Source organism: Bubalus bubalis, chromosome 4 (genome assembly GCF_019923935.1).
Source record: "Bubalus bubalis isolate 160015118507 breed Murrah chromosome 4, NDDB_SH_1, whole genome shotgun sequence".
Taxonomy (NCBI): Eukaryota; Metazoa; Chordata; class Mammalia; order Artiodactyla; family Bovidae; genus Bubalus; species Bubalus bubalis.
The window spans coordinates 16012869-16036665 of record NC_059160.1 but is presented as its reverse complement, the minus strand read 5'-3'; the positions used below and the strand labels follow the sequence as shown (position 1 = coordinate 16036665).

At 50.2% G+C, this 23797-nt stretch overlaps 2 protein-coding genes across 5 annotated transcripts; one reads left to right on the top strand and one right to left on the bottom strand.

Moving 5' to 3' along the window:
- Positions 1-8596: 8596 nt before the first annotated feature.
- VAMP1 (vesicle associated membrane protein 1) lies at positions 8597-15594 on the top strand. 2 transcript variants are annotated; one of them, XM_025283073.2, is made up of 5 exons: positions 8597-8780; positions 11811-11937; positions 12124-12282; positions 13021-13072; positions 15008-15594. In XM_025283073.2, coding segments are annotated over exons 1-5 (567 nt in total). In that variant the 5' UTR covers positions 8597-8778; the 3' UTR covers positions 15235-15594. The 2 variants fall into 2 exon arrangements, with proteins under 2 accessions (XP_025138858.1, XP_006065854.1); XM_006065792.3 differs by having other exon boundaries at positions 8603-8780; positions 13470-15151.
- Positions 15595-16234: 640 nt separating this feature from the next.
- Positions 16235-23190, bottom strand: TAPBPL (TAP binding protein like). Of its 3 annotated transcripts, none has more exons than XM_006065793.4 (7): positions 22642-23190; positions 21878-22096; positions 21455-21727; positions 19947-20285; positions 18427-18729; positions 16824-16913; positions 16235-16658 (listed from the first exon to the last, which is right to left on the bottom strand). In XM_006065793.4, the coding sequence occupies exons 1-7, from the start codon at positions 22700-22702 to the stop codon at positions 16615-16617; spliced, it is 1329 nt and encodes a 442-aa protein (XP_006065855.1). In that variant the 5' UTR covers positions 22703-23190; the 3' UTR covers positions 16235-16614. The 3 variants fall into 3 exon arrangements, 2 of the variants coding, with proteins under 2 accessions (XP_006065855.1, XP_006065856.1); XM_006065794.4 differs by having other exon boundaries at positions 21878-22093; XR_328178.4 differs by lacking the exon at positions 16235-16658 and adding an exon at positions 17785-17970.
- Positions 23191-23797: the final 607 nt, after the last annotated feature.

Sequence of the window (23797 nt, the reverse complement as noted above, 5' to 3'; positions counted from 1 at the left end):
TTAGTCATTCAGTCGTGTTCAACTCTTTCTGACCACATGGACCATAGCCCACCAGGTTCTTCTGTCCATGGGATTCTCCAGGCAAGAAGACTGGAGTGGGTAACCATTACCTTCTCCAGGGGAATCTTCCCATCCCAGGGATCAAACCTGGGTCTCCTGCAGTAGAGGCAGATTCTTTACTGTCTGAGCCACCAGGGAAGCCCAGTTGTGTGAGGCTCTCAGTAAATATTTGCAAAATAAAATAAGGAAAGTATTTGATGTATTGTTTTTAAAGAAATATTTTATGTGGGTTATAAGTGCTATTTATGTTTCTTGGAAGGATGTTTTAGGTTGATATGAGCAGTATAGTATAGTCTGGGGAGGGGCATATAGTATAGAAACTATTAAGAACATGGCCTTTGGGGTTGGACATATCTGGGCTTAAACTCAAGCTGTAACACTCTGTGGCCCTGGGCAAAGGAATTAACTTCTATGAGGCTTAGTTTTTTTTAGTCTGTCTATTAGGAGCAGTGCAATACTTTTCCATAGGGTTGTGTGAGGAATAAATGAAATTATGCACATAAAGTATTTAACACAATTTGGCAAGTGTAAATGCTATACAGTCCTCTGGAGTGTGTGTAGGGCTTTGGAAAAATGGAAGAAGACAAGGGAAGACTTTTTAAGGTGTCCGAGCCCCTGAAGTCATGTGTTTGCTTTTTGATCTTGCTTGGTTTTATATGTCTCTGTGTCCATCTTCCCCATTGACTAGGGTTCATCCCCATTCAGGGCAGGGACTGTCTTGCACACATTTGTTCACTGTACTAGTCTCATATCTGGTCTCTTTGTATACTGGCTCTTAGTAGACCCTTGGTAAATATCTAGAAGTCACACATTCAACAGCCATTTATTGAAGGCTACCAGTAGGTTCGAGGGATACAAAGGAAAAAAACCCAACAACTGCATTTAAAGAATTCCTCCTAGTGCAGGAGGTAGACAAAGAAGCATAGTTACAGGGGGAGACAGGGAGGGAAAGGGATGACTGGGAGTTTGGGGATGGTAGATGCAAACTATTACACTTCAGCACATTTAGGATGGGTAAACAACAAGGTCCTATTGTATAGCACACGGAACTATATCTAACCTGGGATAAATCATAATGAAAAAATATTAAAAAAAGAATGTGTATAACTGAATCACTTTGATGTACAGCAACTAGACTTCAATAAAACAGAGGGGGAAAAAGCATAATTGTAAAATCTGTTATGGCATTTAAAGCATGTTAATTACCTACTGTATGGGTGCAGAGAAGAGGGCCCCTTACCTCATCCTAGGGGAGCAGGAATGAAGGCAGGGAAGGCTTTCTGGAGGAGGCAGTTAACAGATACGGTATGGAGGTTAGCCTGCTTTCCAGGCAGATGAAACTGAAACAAAGGTCAGAGGTGAGAAACAGCCTGGCACATACGGGAAAACTGTGACCGGCATTTGTTGGCAGAGCTAAGGAGAAATTGGGCAGGAGATGGAAGCCAGAGTCAGATTATGATGAAGACTAAAGAACTATTAAGGGGACTTCCCTGGTGATCCACTGGCTAAGACTCCACAGTCCCAATGCAGGGGTCTGGGGTTCAATCCCTGGTCAGGAAACTAGATCCCATGTGCTGCAACTAAGACCTGGCATAGTCAAGTGAATGAGTACTTTTTAAAAATAAAGTATATTAAAAAAAAAAAAGAACCATTAAGACTTAACCTTTAGTAAAATGGTGCAACCATTTAGGAAAACTGGCACTTGCACAAAAAGTTATATAGAGAGTTACCATATGACCCAGCAATTCCTCCCCTAGGTATACACCCAAGAGAACTGATAACATAGTCACACAAAAACGTGTTGACAAATGTTCACAGCAGCATTCTTCAGAATAGCCAGAAAGGAAACAACCCAAATCTCCATCAACTGACAAATGGATAAACAAAGTGTGGTCTATGCATATAATGAAATATTACTCAGCTATAAAAATGAATGAGGGGGCTTCCCTCATTAGTAAAGAATCCACCTGCCAATGCAGGAGACATGGGTTTGATCCCTGGGTCAAGAAGATCCCACTTGCTGCGGAGCAACTAAACCTGGGCCTCCTGCTCTTCATGGTTTAGCAGCTTTAGACGTCTATCAGCTTCCTGTTTTGAAAGATGAAGGTTTAATTCTCTGTGATGATCTTAGTCGATATAGAAAAGGGAAGTTAAGTAATTCAGCTCCTATTTATAATTTTAAAAACCCTAAGAACAGAAGGATGGACCTTTCCTTAATTTGGTAAAGGTGACATCCTGGAGATCCACGCCAGATATTGAGTGGATATATATTCTCTTAAGAGTGGGCTTCCCAGGTAGCTTAGTGGTAAAGAACCCATCTGCAATGCAGGAGACAAGGGTTCCCTCCCTGGATCGGAAAGACCTCCTGGAGGAGGAAATGGCAACCCACTCCAGTGTTCTTGCCTGGAGAATCCCATGGACAGAGGATCCTGGCAGGCTACAGTCAATGGAGTTGCAAAGAGTCAGACATGACTTAGTGACTAATCAATTCCCTTATGATCGGCAACAAGACTAGAATGCCGTCTATTGCTGCTGTACTTTAACTTAGTACTGAAGGTCCTACTTAGTGTTATACAAAAAAAAAAAAAAGAAGAAGGCAGGGAGGAAGGGAGGAAAGAACAGAGGAGGGAAGGAATTAAATGGATGTGAGAATCGGAACAAAAGAGCAAACTGCTCATTTACAAATTGTACTATTTTCCTCTTTATTTTTTTTTTCAATTTTCCTCCTTAAAACTTCCAGCTGAGTGGAAAAACACAATGAGATTTAAAACAGGATATCATTTATGTAAATTAAAAATATACACATGGAAGACTACCCATTTTGCAAAAACACAAAAGTATAAATATCAGATAATTTATAATGCTGTCTATGGCTGGGAAGGGGAATAAGGAAAAAGAGAACAAAAAAAGAAACAAAATCTTTTTATGCATACATAGAGATCATGTGTCATGAACTGAAGAGTAGGATTATCTCTGCCTTCTGTACCTAAAGGTCCCGCAGAAAAAACTATGTTCTGTTTTTGTCTTCAGGGTGGTTCATGGTCTAAGAAACACTTGGATTTGTTTACTCCTGTTGGTTTTTAAACTTACCAGTATTCATAACAAATCAATCCCTTCTGGTATTTTTATCACGTGCATGTGATATAGTACAAAATTTGTTGATTGTTTTGGGAATCCAACACATGTACTAGTTCAAGACAGGTGTATGAGTGTTCTGGGATTGCTGTATACAAAGTACCATTAGTCGGGTGCTTAAACAACAGAAATGTATCTACTTGCAGTTCCTAAGGCTAGAAGTCTTGAGACTAGGCATCACCAGGGTTGTGTGGGTTAATCTATTCCCTGCCTCTCTCCTGGCCTCTAGTGGTTTGTTGGCTGTATCTGGTGTTCCTTGGCTTATAGACATAACAGGCAGGTAACTATCTAAATGTGAACAAGGCATTCTCCTCATGCATATCTCTCCAAGCTTCCCCACTCTATGACAGCAGTCATAGTGGGGTAGGGGCCCATTTTACACCAATATGACCTCGTCTCAATTAATTATCTCTGCAACAACCTGGGTCCAAATAAGGTCACATTCTAAGATCTGAGTGTTAGGACTTCCACATAAAAATTTTGGGGAGAATGCAATTCAACACATAACTCTAGCCTTGAGTCTCCGCAAGGCATTCTTATGCTTTTCTTTTAAAAATAATTTTTATTATTTGTTTATTTTTGGCTGTGCTAGGTCTCTGTTGCTGGCAGGCTTCTCTCTAGTTTCGGTGCTCCAGCTTCTCACTTCAGTGGCATTTCTTGTTCAGAGCACAGGCTCCAGAGCTCAGGCTCAGTCAGTAGTGGTAACACACCAGCTTAGCTGCTCTGAGCGATGAGGAATCAAACTCGAATCGCCTGCATTGGCAGGTGGGTTCTTATGCACTGGACCACCAGGGAAGTCCCTCTCCCTTTCTCTGTCTTCTTGAAATCTTTTAGGATCTTCTCTTTTCCCCTAATATTCTGAGATTTCACAAAGCTATATCTTGACCTGATTCTTTTCCTTTCACTATGCTAGGCACATGGTGTACTATTTAATCCAGAAAGACTTGTTCAATTCAGATTTTTTTTCCCTTGTATTTCTTTTGTAATACTTCTCCCTCATATCCTGTTTTCTCTTTGCAGAAGGCCTATTAATCAGATGTTGAACTATTTGGCTTGATTTTCTAATTTTCTTACTTCCTATCTCCATCTTTGTTGGCTCTTGCTCCTGGTTCATTGTTCCTTATTTGTTTCCAATTTTTGACCACAATTTATTTTTCTTGGAACTGTATCTGTGGAAATTCCCCAAGGCCTAGATTGAAGATAAGCTCATCCAGAGAGAGGACTTGCATTGCTACAGCCGGTGCTTGGTGGCACTGTCGACCTGGAAATATTTTAAGCTCTTGCTATTTTGTTTTTAGGACCAATAAGGAATTCAGACAGAAAAACCACAGCATTGGTTATAAAGTGTCTGCATATATTTATAACTGTGTTTTTTGATAATTTTATTTATCATTTATTTTTTGGCTGTGCTGGGTCTTTGTTGCTGCAAGGGCTTTTTCTCTAGTGGGAAGCGGGGGCTACTCTCTCGTTGCGGCGTGTTGGCTTCTCACTGTGGTGGCTTCTCTTGTTGCAGAGCACGGGCTCTAGGGTGCTTGGGCTTTAATAGCTGTGGCACGTGGGCTCAGTAGTTGCGGTTCCCAGGCTCTAGAGCACAGGCTCAGTAGTTGTGGCACACAAGCTTAGCTGCTCCGTGTCATGTGGGATCGTCCCAGATTAGGGATGGAACCCATGTCTCCTGCATTGGAAGATATATTCTTCACTGGTGAGCCACCAGGGAAGCCCTGTCTGCTTATATTTAAAAGAAAAAAGAATAGTTCTCTAGTAGCTACCTAGGTTTCAGATGAGCAGATTTTCTATGTAGCCCCATAGGGGCAGTTCAGATATTAGCATATTTTAAATTCACTCTCAGGTGAGGATATAGTCCTTTGGGGTTCTGACTTTATGGTAGGGCCTTCTATTTGATCTCCAACTCTACGGAGGCCCTGGATTCTGTCTCCTATGCCACAGTGGCACCCTATGAGGCCACCATGCCTAAATTAAATGTTTAAGCAAATGCCCTCAAGGCAAAACAGGCTTCAGTGCCCAGTTAATCTCTCTAGGCACCAGTGTTCACTTAGTCTTTTGGTCCTTAAATAGTCTACTTTCGTGCCAGTTTACATAAATGCCTTTTTAAAATGATCTTTTAGGCAAAGGATCTAGAATAGCTAAACCAACTTGGGAGAGGCACGATAAAATGGGAGAAATAATTCTACTTGATGTTAAGGCTTACTGTTGCTACAGTAATTAAGACAGTGTGTCATTGGCAGAAGGACAGACACATAGATCAATGGAACCAGATAGAAAACCCAGAAAGAGACCTTCACAAATATGCCCAGCTGGTTTTCCTTTGTCTTTCTTTTTTTTTTTTTTTGGTGGGTCTGCATGGCTTGTGGGCTCTTCCCCAGCCAGGGATTGAGTCTGAGCTTGCAGCAGTGAAAGTGCTGAATCCTAACCACAGGACAGCCAGGGAATTCCCAGCCCAACTGATTTTTGACAAAGATGCAAAAGCAGTTTAATGGAGGAAGGGTTTCTTTTTCAACAAACAGTCCTGGAGCAATTGGACATCCATTGAAAAAAAAAAGGAACCCCGACCTAAATGTCACACCTCATACAGCAATTAACTCAAAATGGATTATGAAACAAAATTATCTAACTCTTGGAAAATAAAATAGGAGAAAAGTATGAGACTCTAGGGCTAGGCAAAGTGTGACACAGAAAGTGATGCATTAAAGGACAAGTTCATAAATTGGATCTTAACAAAATTGAAAATGTTTATTCTATGAAAGTTCCAGTTAAGGGGATGAAAAGACAAAAGAGAGACTGGGAGAAACTATTTAGTTGACAAAGTACTTTATCTGGAATATCTAAATAATTCTTAAAACTCAAAGGCAAAAAAATAAACAACCCAATTAAAAAATAGGCAAAAGACATGAATAGATCTTTCAACAAAGAGGATATATAAGATGGCAAATGAACACATTAAGATATAGTCAACATCATTAGCCTTTGCTACTGCTGCTAAGTTGCTTCAGTCATGTCTGACTCTCTGCGATCCCATAGACGGCAGCCCACCAGGCTCCTCCGTCCCTGGGATTCTCCAGGCAAGAACACTGGAGGGGGTTGCCATTTCCTTCTCCAATGCAGGAAAGTGAAAAGTGAAAGTGAAGTCGCTCAGTCGTGTCTGACTCTTCGTGACCCATGGACTGCAGCCTACCAGGCTCCTCTGTCCAAGGGATTTTCCAGGCAAGAGTACTGGAGTGGGTTGCCTTCTCTAGAACTTCTCCGAAATGCTGATGAGGATGTGGAAAAACTGGATTCTTCATATGTTGCTGGTGGGATTCTAAAATGGTACAGCCATTCTGAAAAACAGTTTGGCAGTTTCTTACAAAACTAAACATGTATTTACTTTACCACCCAGCAATTGCACTCTTGGGCATTTATCTCAGAGCAATGAAAGTTTATGTTCATGCACACCTGCACATGGGCAGCACTAGTGGTAAAGAACCTGCCTACCAATGCAGGAGACATTAGACTCAGGTTTGATCCCTGGGTGGGGAAGATCCACTGGACGAGGGCATGGCAACCCACTCCAGTATTCTTGCTTGGAGAATCCCATGGACAGAGGAGCTTGTCGGGCTACAGTCCATAGGGTCACAGAGTTGGCTACAACTGGCGTGACTTGGCACGATGCATGGCACAAATCTGCACATGAATGTTCATGGCGGCTTTATCTGTAATAAGCCTAAACTGGAACCTCTCTGTATTTTTTTTTTTCAACCTCATATGAATCTGGTGGGCATATTTAGCCATTCGTGCTGTCAGGACCAATTCCTTCCATTCTATTTGTCTTGAAGGGTTTATAATTTGTTTTCAATTTTTACAAATTCTCATTTCGATGTAGTTTCAGAAGGGGGATGGGATAAACACATATGATCAATGCATTATGTTTCTAATTGTTTAAAGTTTTTAAGTAGGGTTGTGACATTTGGGTAGATCACCCTTGTGGTTTCTTAGAGGATGTTTATAACTGAGGGGCAAGATGAAACAGGAAGATATTATATTTCATTAATTTTATGAGGCCACTTGGCACTTTTTTTTTCATTTGAACATATAAATTGGGATGTTTGACTATAATTATTAGCCAGAACAGTCATACTGTATTTGTCATACTGGCTCATAAGAATCAAAATTTGCCAAATAGGTGTCTGAGGCTTGGAAGAAAATTCCAGAGACAGAAAAGGAACATTCCTTTAAGAAATGCTGCATCACCAAAGCCCTTGATGGCATGCACAGAGGACTACATTGTGTGGAAATCATGCACATCTGAGTAAAAAAAAATGAATCATAAAATTTGCTGTCTGTGAGATTTCAGGAACACTGTTACTGTGTTACTCGTTTCTGTTTTCCTTTTTATGTTTTTCCATGGGAATGAAGTATGATAAAAACCTATACCTATAGAAACCTACACTTTCAATAAATATAAAATAAAAATTCGAAGTGATAAGAAAGCATTATGTCACAGTTTATTTGTTACCTTTTTACTCATCGGGACATAAAGTAATAGTTTTACAACTGATGGCATCCAGGTATGAGATAATAATCTGAAGTGGGACAGGGAGACGAGGGAAGAGAATACTTCAAATACTAGGAAGGGGAACTTGGTGAATTGTTAGAGGACAGGTGAAAATGAACGGGAAGGAAATCTAAGATAGTTTCCAGGTCTCTGGTTTGGGTAACTGAGTCGACGTGGTAAACTACCTGGGATGGATAGGAGGCGCAGAGGGAAGGGGGAGTCAAATTTACGTTGCGTGAGGGGCTTGTTGGTTGTGTAGATCGGATGACAGGAGCTCTGATATTTACTTTGGCCCCGGGAGCCTGCGGCTCTGCCTTGATGGATTCAGCCTCCTCAGAGCTGTCTGTCAAAGGCAGGGAGATGAGGTGGAGATCGGCAGGGTGCGGGTACCTGGGCCCTGCCTAGATCGCCGAACACCGGCAGCTCCCAGGGCTCGGGAGTCCTGGTTTGGGAGAGCCGGGGGCCCGCCCATTGCTGTTGGAGAAAGCTGCGTGATTGGCTGGAGAGGGGCCATGGGCGGGCCCAGACGCGAGGAACTGCTCAGCGATTGGCTGGGAGGCACCAAAAAAAGGTCCAATTCAAACTACTGGAGCCGCCTTTCCAGAGGGTTGGCGCCGAGTTCCACCCAACCCCTTCGCTTAGTTAGACAGATAAGCAAGCCAGAGTTGTATTGGTCAGATCTTCCCGGTGCAGCGCCTTTCCAGAGTTAGAATGAGAAGAGAGCTGTGATTGGCCAATTTTCAGGGGCGGGCACTCTAGGCCTTGTCCGGCCTTCGCTTCGGGGACTAGCGCCCGTCCTGGGCATGGATTGGGCTGCAGGGTTGTCAGCTTGATCTGGGGGGCGTGGCCAGCACTGATAAAGACTGGGGCCGGAGCGGCAACTGCAGTAAGTTCCACCGCAGTTAGAGCTCCGGTGGGCAGCCAGAGGCGGAGCTCGGAGGTGCGGGCGGCTTCACCGCAGCGTTTCCCGATCGGGTGTCTAGCCGCAGACTCCAGAGAGGAAACGGTCCTCTCATTCTTCTCTCGGTGACATGTGAGTTGACTCTGATGTGGGGGGCGCGACACCTCGTTGCCAACTCTCACCCCAGCGCCGGACTCTGCGGGACCGAAAATGGCGCATTGCAGCAGCTGCGGCGGCGCGGGGAACCACCGCCGCGCACCGCCCCCGGGCCGGGCCACCCCCCCGGGAGGGGAGACAGCACCCCATTCCTGCACCAGCCGCAGCCGGCACCGCACGGGCGCGGCCGGGGCGCGGGGGTCCCACATTCACTGCCCCCTCTCCTCTCGCCTGCGGGACTCCTCAGTCGGGTCTCCGGCGAAGGTGGGGCGTGGAGACACCCGAGAGGGGCTCCAGGCTCTTTCTTGTCACTGATCAAGGCGGTACTTAGGGCTTCTGGAAGGACAGTCATGGGTGCACCTGCCAGTTAGCTGCTTGGGTTGCTCTGCAGCGTCTGCACTTGTGTACACCCCTCAACCCGATCGCAACGAGCAGCCCCCTCTTGGTAGTGAGCAAAGCTTCAGAAACTTGTCTGCCAGTTCTCTGGTGAGCAGCTCACAAGGACTCCAGGGGCAGTGGTAGGCAATTCCGAGCAGCCCTTCATCCCAAGGCCACCCATAGAGGAGGTGTTTTCCTGTCAGTGAGTCTTAGCCAAGTATTTGGAAGAGAAATAGAGCTGAGGACCACTCCCGCACCTCCACCTTCCCTTAACACATTAGGTTTAGTCTCTAATAATCAATTTAGTCATCTGGTCATGGTCATCCCTGTCTCAAGATCCTAAGGGAGAACTATAGCTAGACAAGTGGAAGAACTTCCTGTTCTTGCCCAGAGTCCTGGCCTGGTCCAAGACGTATTCATGTTGCTTCTCTTGGTGACAAAAAAAAAGGGGAAAGATGTACTTATGTTATATAAGGCTTATAACTAGCCTTGGATATGTTACTCCTGCGTGTTCCCAACTCCCAACAAGTAGTAAGTGAAATGGTCCCTTCCAAAGCTTTCTAACTATTTGTATTTGATTTCTACAATTTTAACTGTATATGGTAGTTTACGTGTTTTGGCCAAGCCCTAGGATGCTCTGTGTTTTCATTTTGGGCAGGGGGAGCCTTCTCCGCTGACTGGTTCCCAGTAGCATCCATGTGGGATGAAGGAAGGAGGTGAGGAAAGCATGGTGACTAGAAGGGTGTCACGAGGTCTCTGACCTTAGTCTTGTCATTGGTGCCACCAGCCTGGACTGCTTCCAAGACCAAACACTGGCTGCTTCCTACTCATTGAATTTTCCACTTTCATCAGAGAATTAGATTGCTTAGCTCAGTAGTAGCAGAGGAGTCTAGTGGCTTCCAGAGCTCCGTATCTTTACTTTGCCTCTTTTGTGCCTTAAAGGGAAATGAGAAAACAATTCTTTTAACTGGGATGAGTCAGGTGTCATCTGCTAGAATAGCCTTTCTGAGGGGTTATTCTCTGTCTCAGACTGAAATTTACATAGAGAGGAGGAACTTCTGGGTATTAGTTCTACTGTGAATAGTCAAGGCTTTTCCTTTTTGGTGACTTTGTGATGTTTCATCTGTAGTACATTTACTCTTGGACTGCTCTGATGAGGTGTGCTTTGTGAGATTCTGCTTCTGTTTGAGGAGTTCTTATAATTTCTCTTCTCCATCAAATTTGAGCAATTTCTCTCCTACCTGCGAGTTCTTCCTTGGCAGAGAATAGCTCAGCCTTAGGTTAGACTTCTGAAAATTCTTTAGGGCATGAATTTAGCTTCCACGTGTTGGGAGACATGGAGGGGGATTTATTTGGAGGACTCCATGCTTGATGGGGCTTCCTTGGTGGCTCAGATGGTAAAGAATCTGCCTGCAATGCAGGAGACCTGGGTTCGATACCTGATTTGGGAAGATTCCCTGGAGAAAGGACTGGCAACCCATTCCAGTATTCTTGCCTGGGAAATCCCATGGAGAGAGAAGCCTGGAGGGCTACAATCCGTGGGGTTGCAAAGAGTTGGACACAACTGAGCGACTAACACTTTTTTCATGCTAGATTATTCCCCCACCCTAAGGCTAAGGGAGAAAGAGAATGGTCTCTGTATATATTCAGTGTAAACCAAGATTTCTCTTTGGGACATAAGAACTAAGAGAGTCTCCTAGACTTGATGCCAAATCTAGAAAAAGAAGGGACAGAATGTCCCTGATGCCTATACACTGAGGACTGTGTCCAGTATTTTTGTTTCCTGCCTAGGCTCTTGGAACAGTCTCACAATTAACACAATTGGTTTGGGCCCCGCTTCTATCTAAGTGAGCCCCCAACCTTCTCTGCCAAAAAATGAAGCAAGCAAACAGTTCTGACTCACTCCAACTACAGAGGCCTTTGGTGATTCTCCAAGTCGTCCTACAGTGGCCACGACACACTATAATCACTACGTGAAATATACCAATAACTGACTCCCCTTCAGCAGAGTCTGTCCACTTGGCTTTTATTTTCATATTCAGCCTTTGCAAAAAAAAAAAAAAAAGCTGTTAATCTGTACGCTTGTCCTGAGTGCTTGCTCAGTCACTCAGTCATATCTGACTCTTTGCGACCCCATGGACTGTAGCCCACCAGGCTCCTCTGTCCATGGAATTTTCCAGGCAAGGCTACTGGAGTGGGTTGCCATTTCCTTCTCCAAAGCTTGTCCTGAAGGTTTAGTTTTTTTGCATATAATTCTCCTAACCTGGATTGGAGTTTTCCAGGTTGATTTCTGGGAGGCAGAGAAATGACAATCAGGATACGGCTTGCCCATTTGTCCCTGTAGCCATTGTGCCAGAGTATGCGTTTGAGTTTGGGTCAGAGGACAGCCCAGATGAGAGCTCTTGACGCCACCCTCCACCCAGGGTGTCGCTGGGCCCCATCAGTTGCAAGATCTTTTGTTTTTTTGCCTTGTGTCTCTGTATCGTATCTCCCCACTTGGCATTGCCAAGGAGCTAGACCCCTGCTGTTTGCGAATAACCTTATTATTGCCACCACCTTGGTGCTGCGGGGCGAGAATGCACGGGATTCCTTTCTTGCCTCATGCACTCTGTGCCCTTCTCTCCAAAGGTCTGCTCCAGCTCAGCCACCCACTGAAGGGGCAGAAGGGGCTGCCCCAGGTGGGGGTCCCCCTGGCCCTCCTCCTAATATGACCAGTAACAGACGACTACAGCAGACCCAGGCACAAGTGGAGGAGGTAGGTGGATAGCTTTTTCTCCAAGGGTTTCCAAATCATGGGAGTCTGGAAACTTCTCTTTATGTAGAGGGGCAGCTAACGGCTCTGGGAGGCAGGGCACCATGTAGAGTTAGGCAGGGCAGCCTCTGGGTGCTCTCCCCAGCTCTGGGGGAGCTTAGCTGCTCTGTGTTCCCATGCCCTGCTCAGGTGGTGGACATCATACGTGTAAACGTGGACAAGGTCCTGGAGAGGGACCAGAAGCTGTCAGAGCTGGATGACCGAGCCGACGCTCTGCAGGCGGGTGCATCACAATTTGAGAGCAGCGCTGCCAAGCTAAAGAGGAAGTACTGGTGGAAAAACTGCAAGGTGAGTGTTCCTGTCCCCTCCCTGTTATTTTCCTGGGTCTCAACGCACAGGAGGCAGGAAAACCCTTAGGTTCTACATTCTCTGTGGAATGTGGAATGGTTCCACATCCTCTGCTGGCGCCTCTCTTGGGAGGAAATCTGGGAGGAAATCTGGATCGCCGCCTTCTTAAGCTGCATTACCCAAGCTAGCCACCAGGGTACGCTAGAGCACTCAGAACCACTCGCTGGGGGCCCTGGAGACCTTGAGGAGTTTGGAGGGATTAGTCAAGCTGCTTTTTCCCAGAGGACCCCTGCAAACATTCTTACCTGTCCCTTCCAAAGACACACCAATGTCAACACAATGGCTGGGGTAGGTACATATTTAAACACCTGCAGCTCTTGGGGAATGAGCTGAACACTTTATGATGAACAATGAACCAGATGACTAAAGGTTCAAAGTTTGCATCTCCTCTGGTGTTCTTTGAAAGCCTCCAGGCTACAGGAAGAGGGGAAAAGGAGAAGGCTGCAGATGCTCTGACGTTTTCGAGAAGCTCCAGCTGTGGTGGAGGGGTTACTGTCTGATGGGGGAGTGGGGTGGTGCACAGGGTGGGGTTGGAAGGCTTCCAGCTATCCTGGGGGCTGTGTGGCTTCTTCCACTGTTCCCCAGGACTGGGGCAGTGCTGCTCCTGTGTCCCCAGCCCGGGGCTCCTTCCCTCCTTCCCCAAACCCAAGGGCTCACTCTTTGTCTATGTTCCCCCAGATGATGATCATGCTGGGAGCCATCTGCGCCATCATCGTGGTAGTTATTGTAAGTAAGTATCGCTGAGGTTGCTGGTGGGGTGAAGAGGTGGGAAGGTCCCGGAGTCTCCTCCCAGCCCTGCCTGCCTGCCTGGGGAGTGGGGCTGCTCTGACTGAGGTACGGAGATCAGATCGCTGCCAGGGCGGCGGGGAGGGTCATCATTGGGTGCGGGAGGGCAGGAGGGGCTTCCTGGATGGACATGCCTTCCCTCTGCAGGACTGTGGGGGACTGTGGTTCCTCCTGTTCTGAGGAGGTAGGGCTGTGCTCTTTTGTCACAGGCATGGGTGGAGGGTGCCTGTGGGGGTGGGACACCTGCGGCCACCCCTGGTGCCTAGTAACCTGATGTCATGTGCCCTCTTGTCTCCCGTCTCTCTCTTTGCCATCTGGGACCTCCCGATTCCTGTGTCCAGTCTACTTTTTTGCTTGAGAACGTGCCACCCCGTCCCTGTTCTCCCCGGCCGTCTGAACTCATGTCCCTCTCTCCCTCCGTTTCTCCCGGCACTCCCCCATCCGCCTTCCTCCATCCCAGCCCCGCTTTGCCATCGCCCACTCCTCCTCCTTTGTTGCTTTCATTTGCACTTGGTCCCGCGACACCGGAAATGCTGCTCATGGTGCAGTCTTGAGGTAACTGCCTGGTAAATGACAGCGGGCATCTCCTTCCTCCCCTCTCATGCTCTCTCAAGTTCCCCCAAAGGGTTGGAGGCAGAGGGCCTAGGAAGGGGCGGAGCTGAGGTGACCTACCCAAGAAGGGGCCAGGACTAGGGGGAGGAGAAGAGGCTTGTGTTTGTGGTGTTGCCAGGAAAAGCCAGGCCAGGCCGCTGGCAGGAGGTGGCTGGGGACAGCTGGGAGAATGTCCCTCACCTGGAGTCCTTCTCCTGGGCCAGGCCTTGCAGGGGAGCCTGGACCGGGTCTGCAGTCCAGCCTGGGCCTGGTGCAGGATGCCTTAAGAAAGTCAAGCCTGTTTTGCAGAGGGATGTCCCATCCGTTAGTCTTAAGATTTTCTGTCTTCAGGGATCTTACCACCTTTTACTTTGTCCTCCAGCGACCTGGAGGACACATATTCATAGCGAAAAAATGCCAGGACTCCCATTCCCATCCTAGAAGCAGTCCCGCCAGCTCATATCTGGATGGGGCGCTCGTCCATGTTTTCTACACCATTCTGTGTTGTTCATGAGGGTGTCAAATAATTTCATTTAGCCAGAGTTTGAGACTCACTGAATTTTACTGGCATAGATAAAGAGAGGATGCCTGTGGGTTATAGAGACACAGCAAGTCCAGGGCCTAACCCGAAAAATAACAAGCCTGGAGGGAGTCACTTCTCACCCTCTCGTTCTGAGGTTCCTGTTGCTCCTTCCTGTTGATGGAGGAGGATGAGGGGCTGGAGGTGAGGAGCCCTGGACCCTTGGGGAGTCCTTACCCCCCTATACTCCCCCAGTGAACTTGCTAAAGACAGGGGGGGCCCGGCCGTGCTCTGAGTGCTGAAGGAGCCCAGTGCCCGCAGCGACCCAGCCCTGGGGTTGAGGTGGATGTCAACAGACAGGCCTGCTTGTGGGTCCTGTGCCGCCTCGGGGCCTCCCCACCCAGAGTGGCCTCTGTTCTTGCCGCAGTTCGTTCCCATCCCAGAGCACCCTGTGCACCTGGACTCCGCGCTGCTTCCTCCGCTCCCTAATTCTCTGTGTGGTTTGTGGCACAGACAGTGGGACCCGAGGACGGGGTTGCTCGGCCTGCTCAGGGGCTGGGGCTGGGCTCAGGAAAGGGCATCAGTGGGCCAGACCAGGTGTGAGGGGCGGAGGGCCCACCCGGTCCCCTCATGCCTCCCGTCCAGCCAGCGGGAGGCGGCAGGGGGCCAGGCTGGGCTGGCTGGCCCTCCATGCAGTAGCATTTCACAACGCACAACCCTCCTGCCTCTCCCTCCGCCCCGACCCCCCTTCCCCTCGTCCTGCCCCAGGGTGGGACAGAAGAGCTGGACGAAGGCAGTCAATGTGCCCTCCTCACGGCCCCCCTCGAAGGCCTCCACTCTCCCCTGGGCTCCCCTTGCCTGATGCAGGGGGTCACCGCCGGAGAAGAACCACCACTGGCCTCGATGTGTCCCAAGCCTGGAGCAAACCCGCCCTCCTGGGCCGCCCCATCACAGGAAATCACTTCTGGGTTCTGCCCCGTCTGTCCCAGAGGTAGTTGGCTCAGTGCTTCTGGGGACGCAGGCCTTCTACGCTCTTTCTCACCCCGCCTGTCCCCTCTTTTGTGTCTTCGCTGTCCTCACCCCCGCACCCCACACCCGTGTGCATAAGCACATATGCAACTGAGCCCGGGGCTCGGCGGCTACGTGAAGCTGAGGCCCCACAGCCCCTCCTCGGTTTGCCATGAGACGGTGTGGGGTCTCCGCTGTGTGTCTGTCATCACCTCTCTGTCTTTTTTCCTAACCCCACTCTCCTCCATGTATGGAATAATAACAGATGTACTTCCACCAAAGGCATGTATTCACCAATTTCCTGTATTCTGAACAAAGGCCAAAAAATACAGCTTCCTACCACTAAAGCGAGTCGGCTGTTGTTCGGGCTGGAGTGACCTCGGCGGGGCGGAGGGTGGTGTTTCTCTTTGGTTCCCTTCCCATGGTGCTTTGGGCTGGAAGGATGGCTGATGTGTGCCATCACCCTCGAGATGAAAGGTCTGGGTGTTGGCAGGGGAAGTGGTCTCCGCTCTCAGCCTTCATGCCTGATGCCACCCGGTGGCTCTTCCAGGTGTGAGTGACAGGAACCCGTGGCAGGAAGCTGAGTGGCGTCTCACCGACAGACACCTGCAGGTCTTCTCAGACAGCTGCCGCCATCTCCCCCTAGGTCCTGGGCCAGGCGCTCTGCTCCCCACGACCCTCATGCACAGCCGTCTGCTGTCAAGTCCAGTGCACTGACCAGACCCGTTTTAGAAATGACTAAAAGGAGCAATCTCTCCCCTGCAGCTGAGGGGGTGAGGGGCATGTAGAGTCCTAAAATGTCCAGCAGCCATCCAAAGGGGCAGGAACTTAACCACAGCTCAGGGTTACACAGAGCAGCTGAGACGGGGCCCTGGGGGCCACCTCTGAGGGTCTCTGTTTCACATCTCGGACACTTGGCTGGTAGAGTAGCAAGGCTGGGAGGCGGGGCCCCAAGTGGGGAAAGACAGACAAGTGGAGAAGCTTTGCTTCTGAGGACACTTGGCGCTTTTATTTGCACATAGTTCAGTGACTGTGTGTTCGTCCAATTCCCACCCTGTCCCACTGCTCCTTTCTGAATTTTTTTTTTCTGGCATCTTTTCCAGCCCCACGCCTCCACCTCCAAGCTGGCTCAGGTCTCAAGCTCCACCCAGACCTCTGCCGTCCTGCCACCCTGCCACCTCTCCACGCTCTTTCCCTTGGTATATTGGCCCAGGGCGTGCAATGAAGGAGGGCAGGGGCCTGTAGAAATCCAGAGTCAGTGATCCATGCCTTCTTTTTAGCTTTCTTGGGGCCTTTTGGAGTCTGGGACTCAGCTCAGAGTCCTTCTGGGAGAATGTGAATCTCTTATATTTAAGGCAGGAGAGCGGCTACCCAGAGTGCCTTGAGGTTTTGGGAGACCTTGGTGAGGTAGCTAGGAGGAAACAGGAGGGAACAAGGTTGCTGTCAGTGGGGTAACCCCAAGAGCCAGGATTGGGCTGGCTTTATTCCTGGTCTGGGCGTGGCGGTGTTCAGAGCATCTGATCTCTAAGTGAGGGCAGTCAGGGATAGAATCCATGGTGTCCAGGCACTTTCTTACCTTGGCGTCTCTGCAGCCCCAGGAACAGCAAGGTCAGGACGAAGAGGATGCTGGCCAGAAGGACTCCCAGGGCTGACTTCTGCTCTGCAACTGACAGAGGCGTGGAGGGAAATCAGTGGCAAGAATCATCCTGAACCCTCGCCCACAGCATGTGCATGCAGGAAGCACAGAGCGCGCTCTGTGTGTGTGTGTATGTCTCTGGCCGAGGAGCTCCAATCAGCTGCTCCTCTGCCCTCACCCAGGGACCAGGCATATGGGGTGCTGGGACCTGCTAGGGGTGGTTGTCCGCCTGTTACTCCACACACAATCCTCCACCTCTTCCCACTTTGTGACAATAGTTTTCCAAACTGTCTTACAAGAGAGATTTAGTTTAGATTAGCAGTTGACCCTGATGCTGGGAAAGATTGAGGGCAGGAGGAGAAGGGGGCAACCGAGGATGAGATGGTTGGATGGCATCACCGACTCAATGGACATTGAGTTTGAGCAAGCTCCGGGAGTTGGTGATGGACAGGGAAGCCTGGCGTGCTGTACTCTGTGGGGTCGCAAAAGAGTCGGACAGGGCTGAACAACTGAACAAAGCTGCTGACAGTTAAACTGCAATTTTGTAAATAACTGGGGAGTGATGTAAGCTGAGGCAAAATACCATAAACTTCAGGGAAGCTTATGGCCTTTCAAGCCACCAAGTAATGCATTTCAAGTTGCAAACTCTGCATTGCATAAGACTTTTCCATGCAACATTGTAAAGCAATTTTCCTCTAGTTAAAAAATAAAAGTATCAATGTTCAAAAAATAAACTTTTCAATATCCCCCAAACATTAAAAACAAAAAAGACCTTTTGATGACATTCTGTGGCCTCAGGATAAAGTTCAGCTGGAGGCCTGTTATTTGCCCACCAATAGCAGCAGGGGGGTTAAAGCTGTAGAGAAATCAGGCGACCTATTGTTCACATTTTCCGTTTTACCATTTTCTAGGCAGACAACCTTGACTGGACATCTGTAAGTGCCGTTGCGTCTGCGCTATGTCGCTTCAGTTGTGTCCGACTCTTTGCGACCCTCTGGGCTGTAGTCCGTTACTCATCTCTAAAATGGGAGGTGTGAGAATGTGTGCTGGCCCACGTCTGAGTGCTCAGTGCAGTGCTGGCTCAGTCCTGAATAAATACAAACACCGCTCAAGCTTCGTGACCACAGCCCCCTTCCCCCCACACCCTTGCCCCTAGCTGTGCGACTCCCCCGGTTCTTTCAGGCTATTCTATAATGAGGCTGTCACACATGCGTTTCTTCTGTCCCGGTGTTCCTGGCCATCTGAGCCTCGCAGGCCCTCCCCATACCCCCCGGGTGGGTCATCTGCCCTGATGGCCTAGTCTGTCCCTCCAGCTCCTCGAGGGCAGGATGAGGAACTGCTCAGCCCTGGTCTCCAGCTCTCAGCAGTGCCTGGTACCCCAGGACCCAGGGGGTAATAAAAGATTCGGGGAACATGTGGTCGGACCTCTGAAGGCCCCCACCTTGGGAAAGCAGCAGCTGAGACCATGGGAAGCAGAACTAGGCCAGAGGGCAGGAGCCCTGAGCCCAGGTGTGGAGGTGGGGAAAGGAGGGCACTCCCATACCTGGTGGGGCAACCCAGGCGTGGACCCCCACGGGTTCCTCCAGGGAGACGTGGGTGACCTGGCAGGTGTAAGTGGCTCCCGCAGAGCCAGGCTCCGCCGTCAGGGAGGAGGAGATGCTGTAGGTGCCAGCTGGGCTCTGCCGGAGGCTGGAGAGGGAGGCGCCAGAGACAGGGGCTGGGGAGCCACCCTGCTCCTCCCGGGTCCAGGTCACAGACACATCCAGTGGGTAGTAGCCAGCAACATTGCAGATGAGGGTGGCTGGCGGGGCTGCGTTCAGCAAGCTCAGTCGTACTTTGGGGGAAGCTGGAAGAAAGGAGGAGCGATCAAATCCCACAGGGATCACCAGGACAGCAGAGGAGCCTGGAGCCTTCTCCTCCTGCTGAGCATGATAGCAGGTTGTGGGGGAGGAGGGTTTCTACTCAGTGAGGTGCGGGGTACATCCTGGAGGCAGGACATAAAGGGGCATGATTCCCACAGGTCACTGAAAAACAACAGCAAAACCAACTAGAGGTTGGCTTGCTCCTTAACATCACCATCAGCCAGTGATTTTAAACACTCGTGTAAGGTGACGTAAGAAAGTCGCTCAGTCGTGTCCGACTCTTTGCAACTCCATGGACTATACAGTCCATGGAATTCTCCAGGCCAGAATATTGGAGTGAGTAGCCTATCCCTTCTCTAGCAGATCTTCCCGACCCAGGAATCGAGCTGGGGGCTCTTGTGTTGAAGGTGGATTCTTTACCAGCTGAGCTACAAGGGAAGCTTTGAAACAGTCCTCCCGGTGCGGGGCAGGGACCCTCTCTGGTGGGTCAGTGGTAAAGAATCCACCTGCCAATGCAGGAGACACGGGCTCGATTTCTCGTCTGGAAAGATCCCCTGTGCCACGAAGCAACTAAGCCCACGAGCCACAACTAGTGAGCTTGTGCTCTAGAGCCTGGGAACCACAACTTCTGAGCCCACAAGCTGCTACTACTGGACTCGCATGCCCTGGAGCCTGGGCTCTGCAACAAGAGAAGCCACCACGAAGACAGACCTGTGGAGGGCAACTAGAGGGAAGTCCAGGGACCCAGCACAGCCATCAATAATAAATAAAAGAAACAAAATTAAAAAAATAAATAAAAACAATTCTTCCCGCCAGGACCGCCCCCACAGCCCCTCCCTGGTTTGCTTCTGCTCCTCCTTAGAACGTGGTCCAGAAGGACTGGGGTGACTGGAGATAGCCCGCTGGGGCGGGGCAGCAGGGTCTTGGCCGGGACACTTCTCAGTGGAATTATCCTAGAGCCTGATGGGAAACTGAATGGAATTCTCTGAGAGCCTGATGGGAAACTGAATGGAATTCTCTGAGAGCCTGATGGGAAGCTCAATCTGATGCCATCCGTGCTTCTAGGACAGAGAAGGCACTCAGGTTCTGGGACTGCAGTCTGCCTCTCAGCAAAGTGCCCTTGTGTTTGATCCCATTCTGGAAAACACTCTCATAGGCATATTCCTTTTCCTCTCTGCAGGGTCACTGACCCTGGCCTCACCTTGGATGTAGAGCTGGATGACCTGTTGAGCTTGGAACAGGGAGGTGGTGATCTGACAGATGTAGGCCCCCTCATCCTGTAGAGTGAGGCTGGGTAGCGTGAGGGAGGCATCTCCAGCTGTGAGCAGCTGCTCAGGCTCCAGGGTAGCACCCTCCCGCTTGGCCTGCCCCTGCCCTGTGGTCCAGTGGTATACCAGCTGGCCACTGCCCTTATGCTGCAGCCGCCACTCCACGCTGGTAACGTCCAAGCCAGGTGCCACGGAGTAACCACAGTGTAGGGAGGCTGTGGACCCCAGCAGGAAATTCAGGGATGGCGTCTGTGTGGTCACCTGGAACTCCACTGTGGGAGAAAGTGAAAAGTGTTAATCACTCAGTCGTGTCCGACTCTTTGCAACCCCATGGACTATGAGCCTGCCAGACTCCTCTGTCCATGGGATTCTCCAGGCAAGAATACTGGAGTAGGTTGCCATTCCCTTTTCCGGGGGATCTTCCTGACCCAGGGATCAAACCCTGGTCTCCTGCGTTGCAGGTGGGTTCTTTACCATCTGAGCCACCGGGGAGAAAGAGGGGTGATTGTAGGCTGCTCCCTCCTTGAGGCCACCTGACCCCTGAGCTGTAGCACGCCTGGGGCGTGTTGAGAGACACCATGCACACATGGTACTCTTCACCATTTTGGATTGTACCCCCTGCACAATCTGATGAAAGTTACGGACCAGACAAATTACACATGCGAAAGTATGGGTTACTGTGGACCCTCAGGTAGAAAGGAACTCCTGGAGCAGCCAGCAAAGCTTTTGGAAGCCTGGTTCTTCCACTTACTGGCTCTGTGACCTAGGGCAAGCCACTCAGTGTTGCCATGTTCATGTGCTTAGGGCAAGGCTGACGAGAAGACTAAAGAAGTCAGAGTTTAAAAAAGCACACAGTGATGAAATCTGATCCAAACATGCTGAACTTCAGTCTAATGAAAAAAAAGACAAATCCAAGTGGTGGGACATCTACAAGATAGCAGCCGGGATTCAGAAACATCCAGGGGGACTTCCCTGGTGGTCCAGTGGGTAAGACTCCACATTCCCAATGCAGGGGGTCTGGGTTCGATCCCTGGTTGGGGAACTAGATCCTACATGCTGCAACTAAGACCTGGCACAGCCAAATAAATAAATTAAAAGAGAAAGATAATGAACAAATTCTGTGGGCCTGTGTTCCACTCTTATCTTGAAGCACTAGATCAGGCTAGCTGCTCCCTGCAGAAGCTAATACTCAGCTCACTAAGGCAGCTGTGGACAGCACAAGTGGATTAGAGCATCACATGTCTTATGTCCTCAGGTCACCCGACCAGGTGAAAATCATCCCCCTTTGGGGTCTTTGGGAAGAACAGACTGAGGCCTAGGGAACCCCCTGAGATGACCAATGTGCATGGAGATGGTCTTGTCCCCTACCTTCTCCTACTATTCCCCATCTCTGCCCCTTTAAAAAAAAATCAAAACTTTCTGCTGCTTTTCGTTTTCTCACCTGCAGTCCGCACAGTCCCCTGGGGGCTCAGGGGCAGTTTCAGCGTGGGGTGCAAGACAGCCTCATTCTCAGCATCCTCAAGAGTCTTCATCACCATGGAGACACCTGGTCCTCCTCCAGACACCTGCACGTTGGTGATGAACCAGGTTGCCATCTCCACGGTGGCCTCTGGCCTGGCCTGGAGGAAATAGCGGGAAATCTCACAGGTCACCTCCTTCCCGCTGCAGTCGGCGTGGAGCAGGGCCTCGGCCTGGGGAATCTGTACCAGGTTCACTGTGGAGAGAAGAGGGCAGCACAGATATGGAGTTGGGTAGGGAATACCTGGGCTGATGGGAAGCCGGTGTGGGCGAGCCTACTTGGGAACCAGACTCAGGAACTGGAGGGAGCCCAGAAGGACTGGGGCACAGGGTGGAGGGCTTGTACCTGAGGCCTCGAAAGCAATGAGTGAGTTGTCCTTGGTCAGTGTATCCACTTGGAAATCCGTGAGGCCTTCCAGGGAGCCATCGTCTGGCACTGGTACCTGCCTCAGCACCAGCACGGCCTTCACCATGTTCTCACTGCTGGCGAACCCTCCATGGTGCCCACCTTCTTCCATCAGGAAGCAGTCCAGGACCACGTCCACTGCCTGCCATTGCCTTTCTGCTGCAGGGAACAGGCTGGTGTGAGCACCCTCTTGCCCAGAAAGTTACTCCTATATTTACTCCCTGCCCGAAACTACCAAGTCATCAAGGGTTAATCTTCTTGATCCCTAGCTCCTCTCCTGTTTTACCCTGAACCAGATTTATGAAACTCTTATTTCCAACAATCCATGAAAAGCTCTCTCTTCCGTCAAAGGAATTCTCAGCAAAAGGAAATGAATGAGCAAAGCTGCATTGGGAGAGAAGACGAGCCTGGTTGTTGGACGTTAACAGCGTCTCAACTTCCCAGTTAGTCCCCAGGGTCTGTTGCTTTTGCGGTGTAACCGAGAAGGCCCCTAGTTCCTTGGTTTGGCCCTTTCCACGGAGTTCTCAGCCTCCCTCCGGAGCAAAATTGGTTCTCACCGTTGCTAGTCGCGGAACCTTCCACCTGTTGGGCTTAGAGGGCGCTTGGAAGCCATCCCCGGCCCCTTTCTCTAGGACGTCGGTGAGGGTGACTACCTGATGCTTCTTGAGCCCAACGCACCCTACCAGCCTGTCCACCCGACTCACCGACGTTTGCCGCCCCGGAGAAAGCCAAGCAGAGCAGTAGGCACCACCCCTCGGCGCCCATGGGGGCTGCTCTCGGGCCCTCCTCCCCCGCCGCCCTACTTCAGTCCCCCCGCTGGCCAGGGGTCGGCTGGAGAAGGGGCTTCAAACACCCCTGCCTGGTCGGCCGCGTGGCGCCGTCAGTCTTCTCCGTCTACTTGGCTTTCGCTTTCACTTTAAGAAAGTGTTATCACGGCTGCCTTAGCCGCTGGCTGAAGCCGCTGGAGCCAGAGTCTGGTCACTATTCTTCCTTTTCACCTTCTCGCCCGCAAAAGAAATCCCCTGGTGATTTCAGGACCTGACTCTGCTGCGTGCGCCCCTTTGCCCTTTTGTTTCTGATCAGCCCCAAGAAAGTGTAGACAGAGTACGGGAACGGAGGCAGGTTGGAGGAAGGAAGGGACTGATGACAGACGAAGGCTCCCCAGCAGCTGGGACCTTCTCCCACTTCCCTTCACCTGCCAGCCCCGCCACCACCCCCGGGGGCCCCAGCGCTTCTGCGCCGAAGAAAGCTCCGCCCTCAGATCGTGGGGCGGGCGTGGCCTGAGCGCAGGGTGGGCGGGTCCGCTCGCAGGTTGGGCGGGTCTGCGCGGGAAGTGGGCGTGGCCTGTGTTGGGAGCCTGAGTTCCGAACAGGAGAGCTATGCACGCTGTGTTTTGTAGCTTTATTTCGCCAGGTTTCTGCAATGGCACCCCACTCCAGTACTCTTGCCTGGAAAATTCCATGGACAGAGGAGCCTGGTAGGCTGCAGTCCATGGGGTCGCGAAGAGTCGGACACGACTGAGCGACTTCCCTTTCACTTTCCACTTTCATGCACTGGAGAAGGAAATGGCAACCCACTCCAGTGTTCTTGCCTGGAGAATCCCAGGGACGGGGGCATATGGTGGGCTTCTATCTTTGGGGTCGCACAGAGTTGGACACGACTGAAGTGCCTTAGCAGCAGCAGCAGCAGCTGGACCAAAGATACAGCACGTGGGCCTTACGAAGGCGGAATGCTTTCTGCCTGGAGCCCCAGCCCTCTTGCAGCTCAGGGCTGCAGCTGACCTACCCTGTCTGGACCCACGACTTGTCCCTCTTGAATGCAGAGTTCCAGAGAATAGCAAGGAGAGATAAGAAAGCCTTA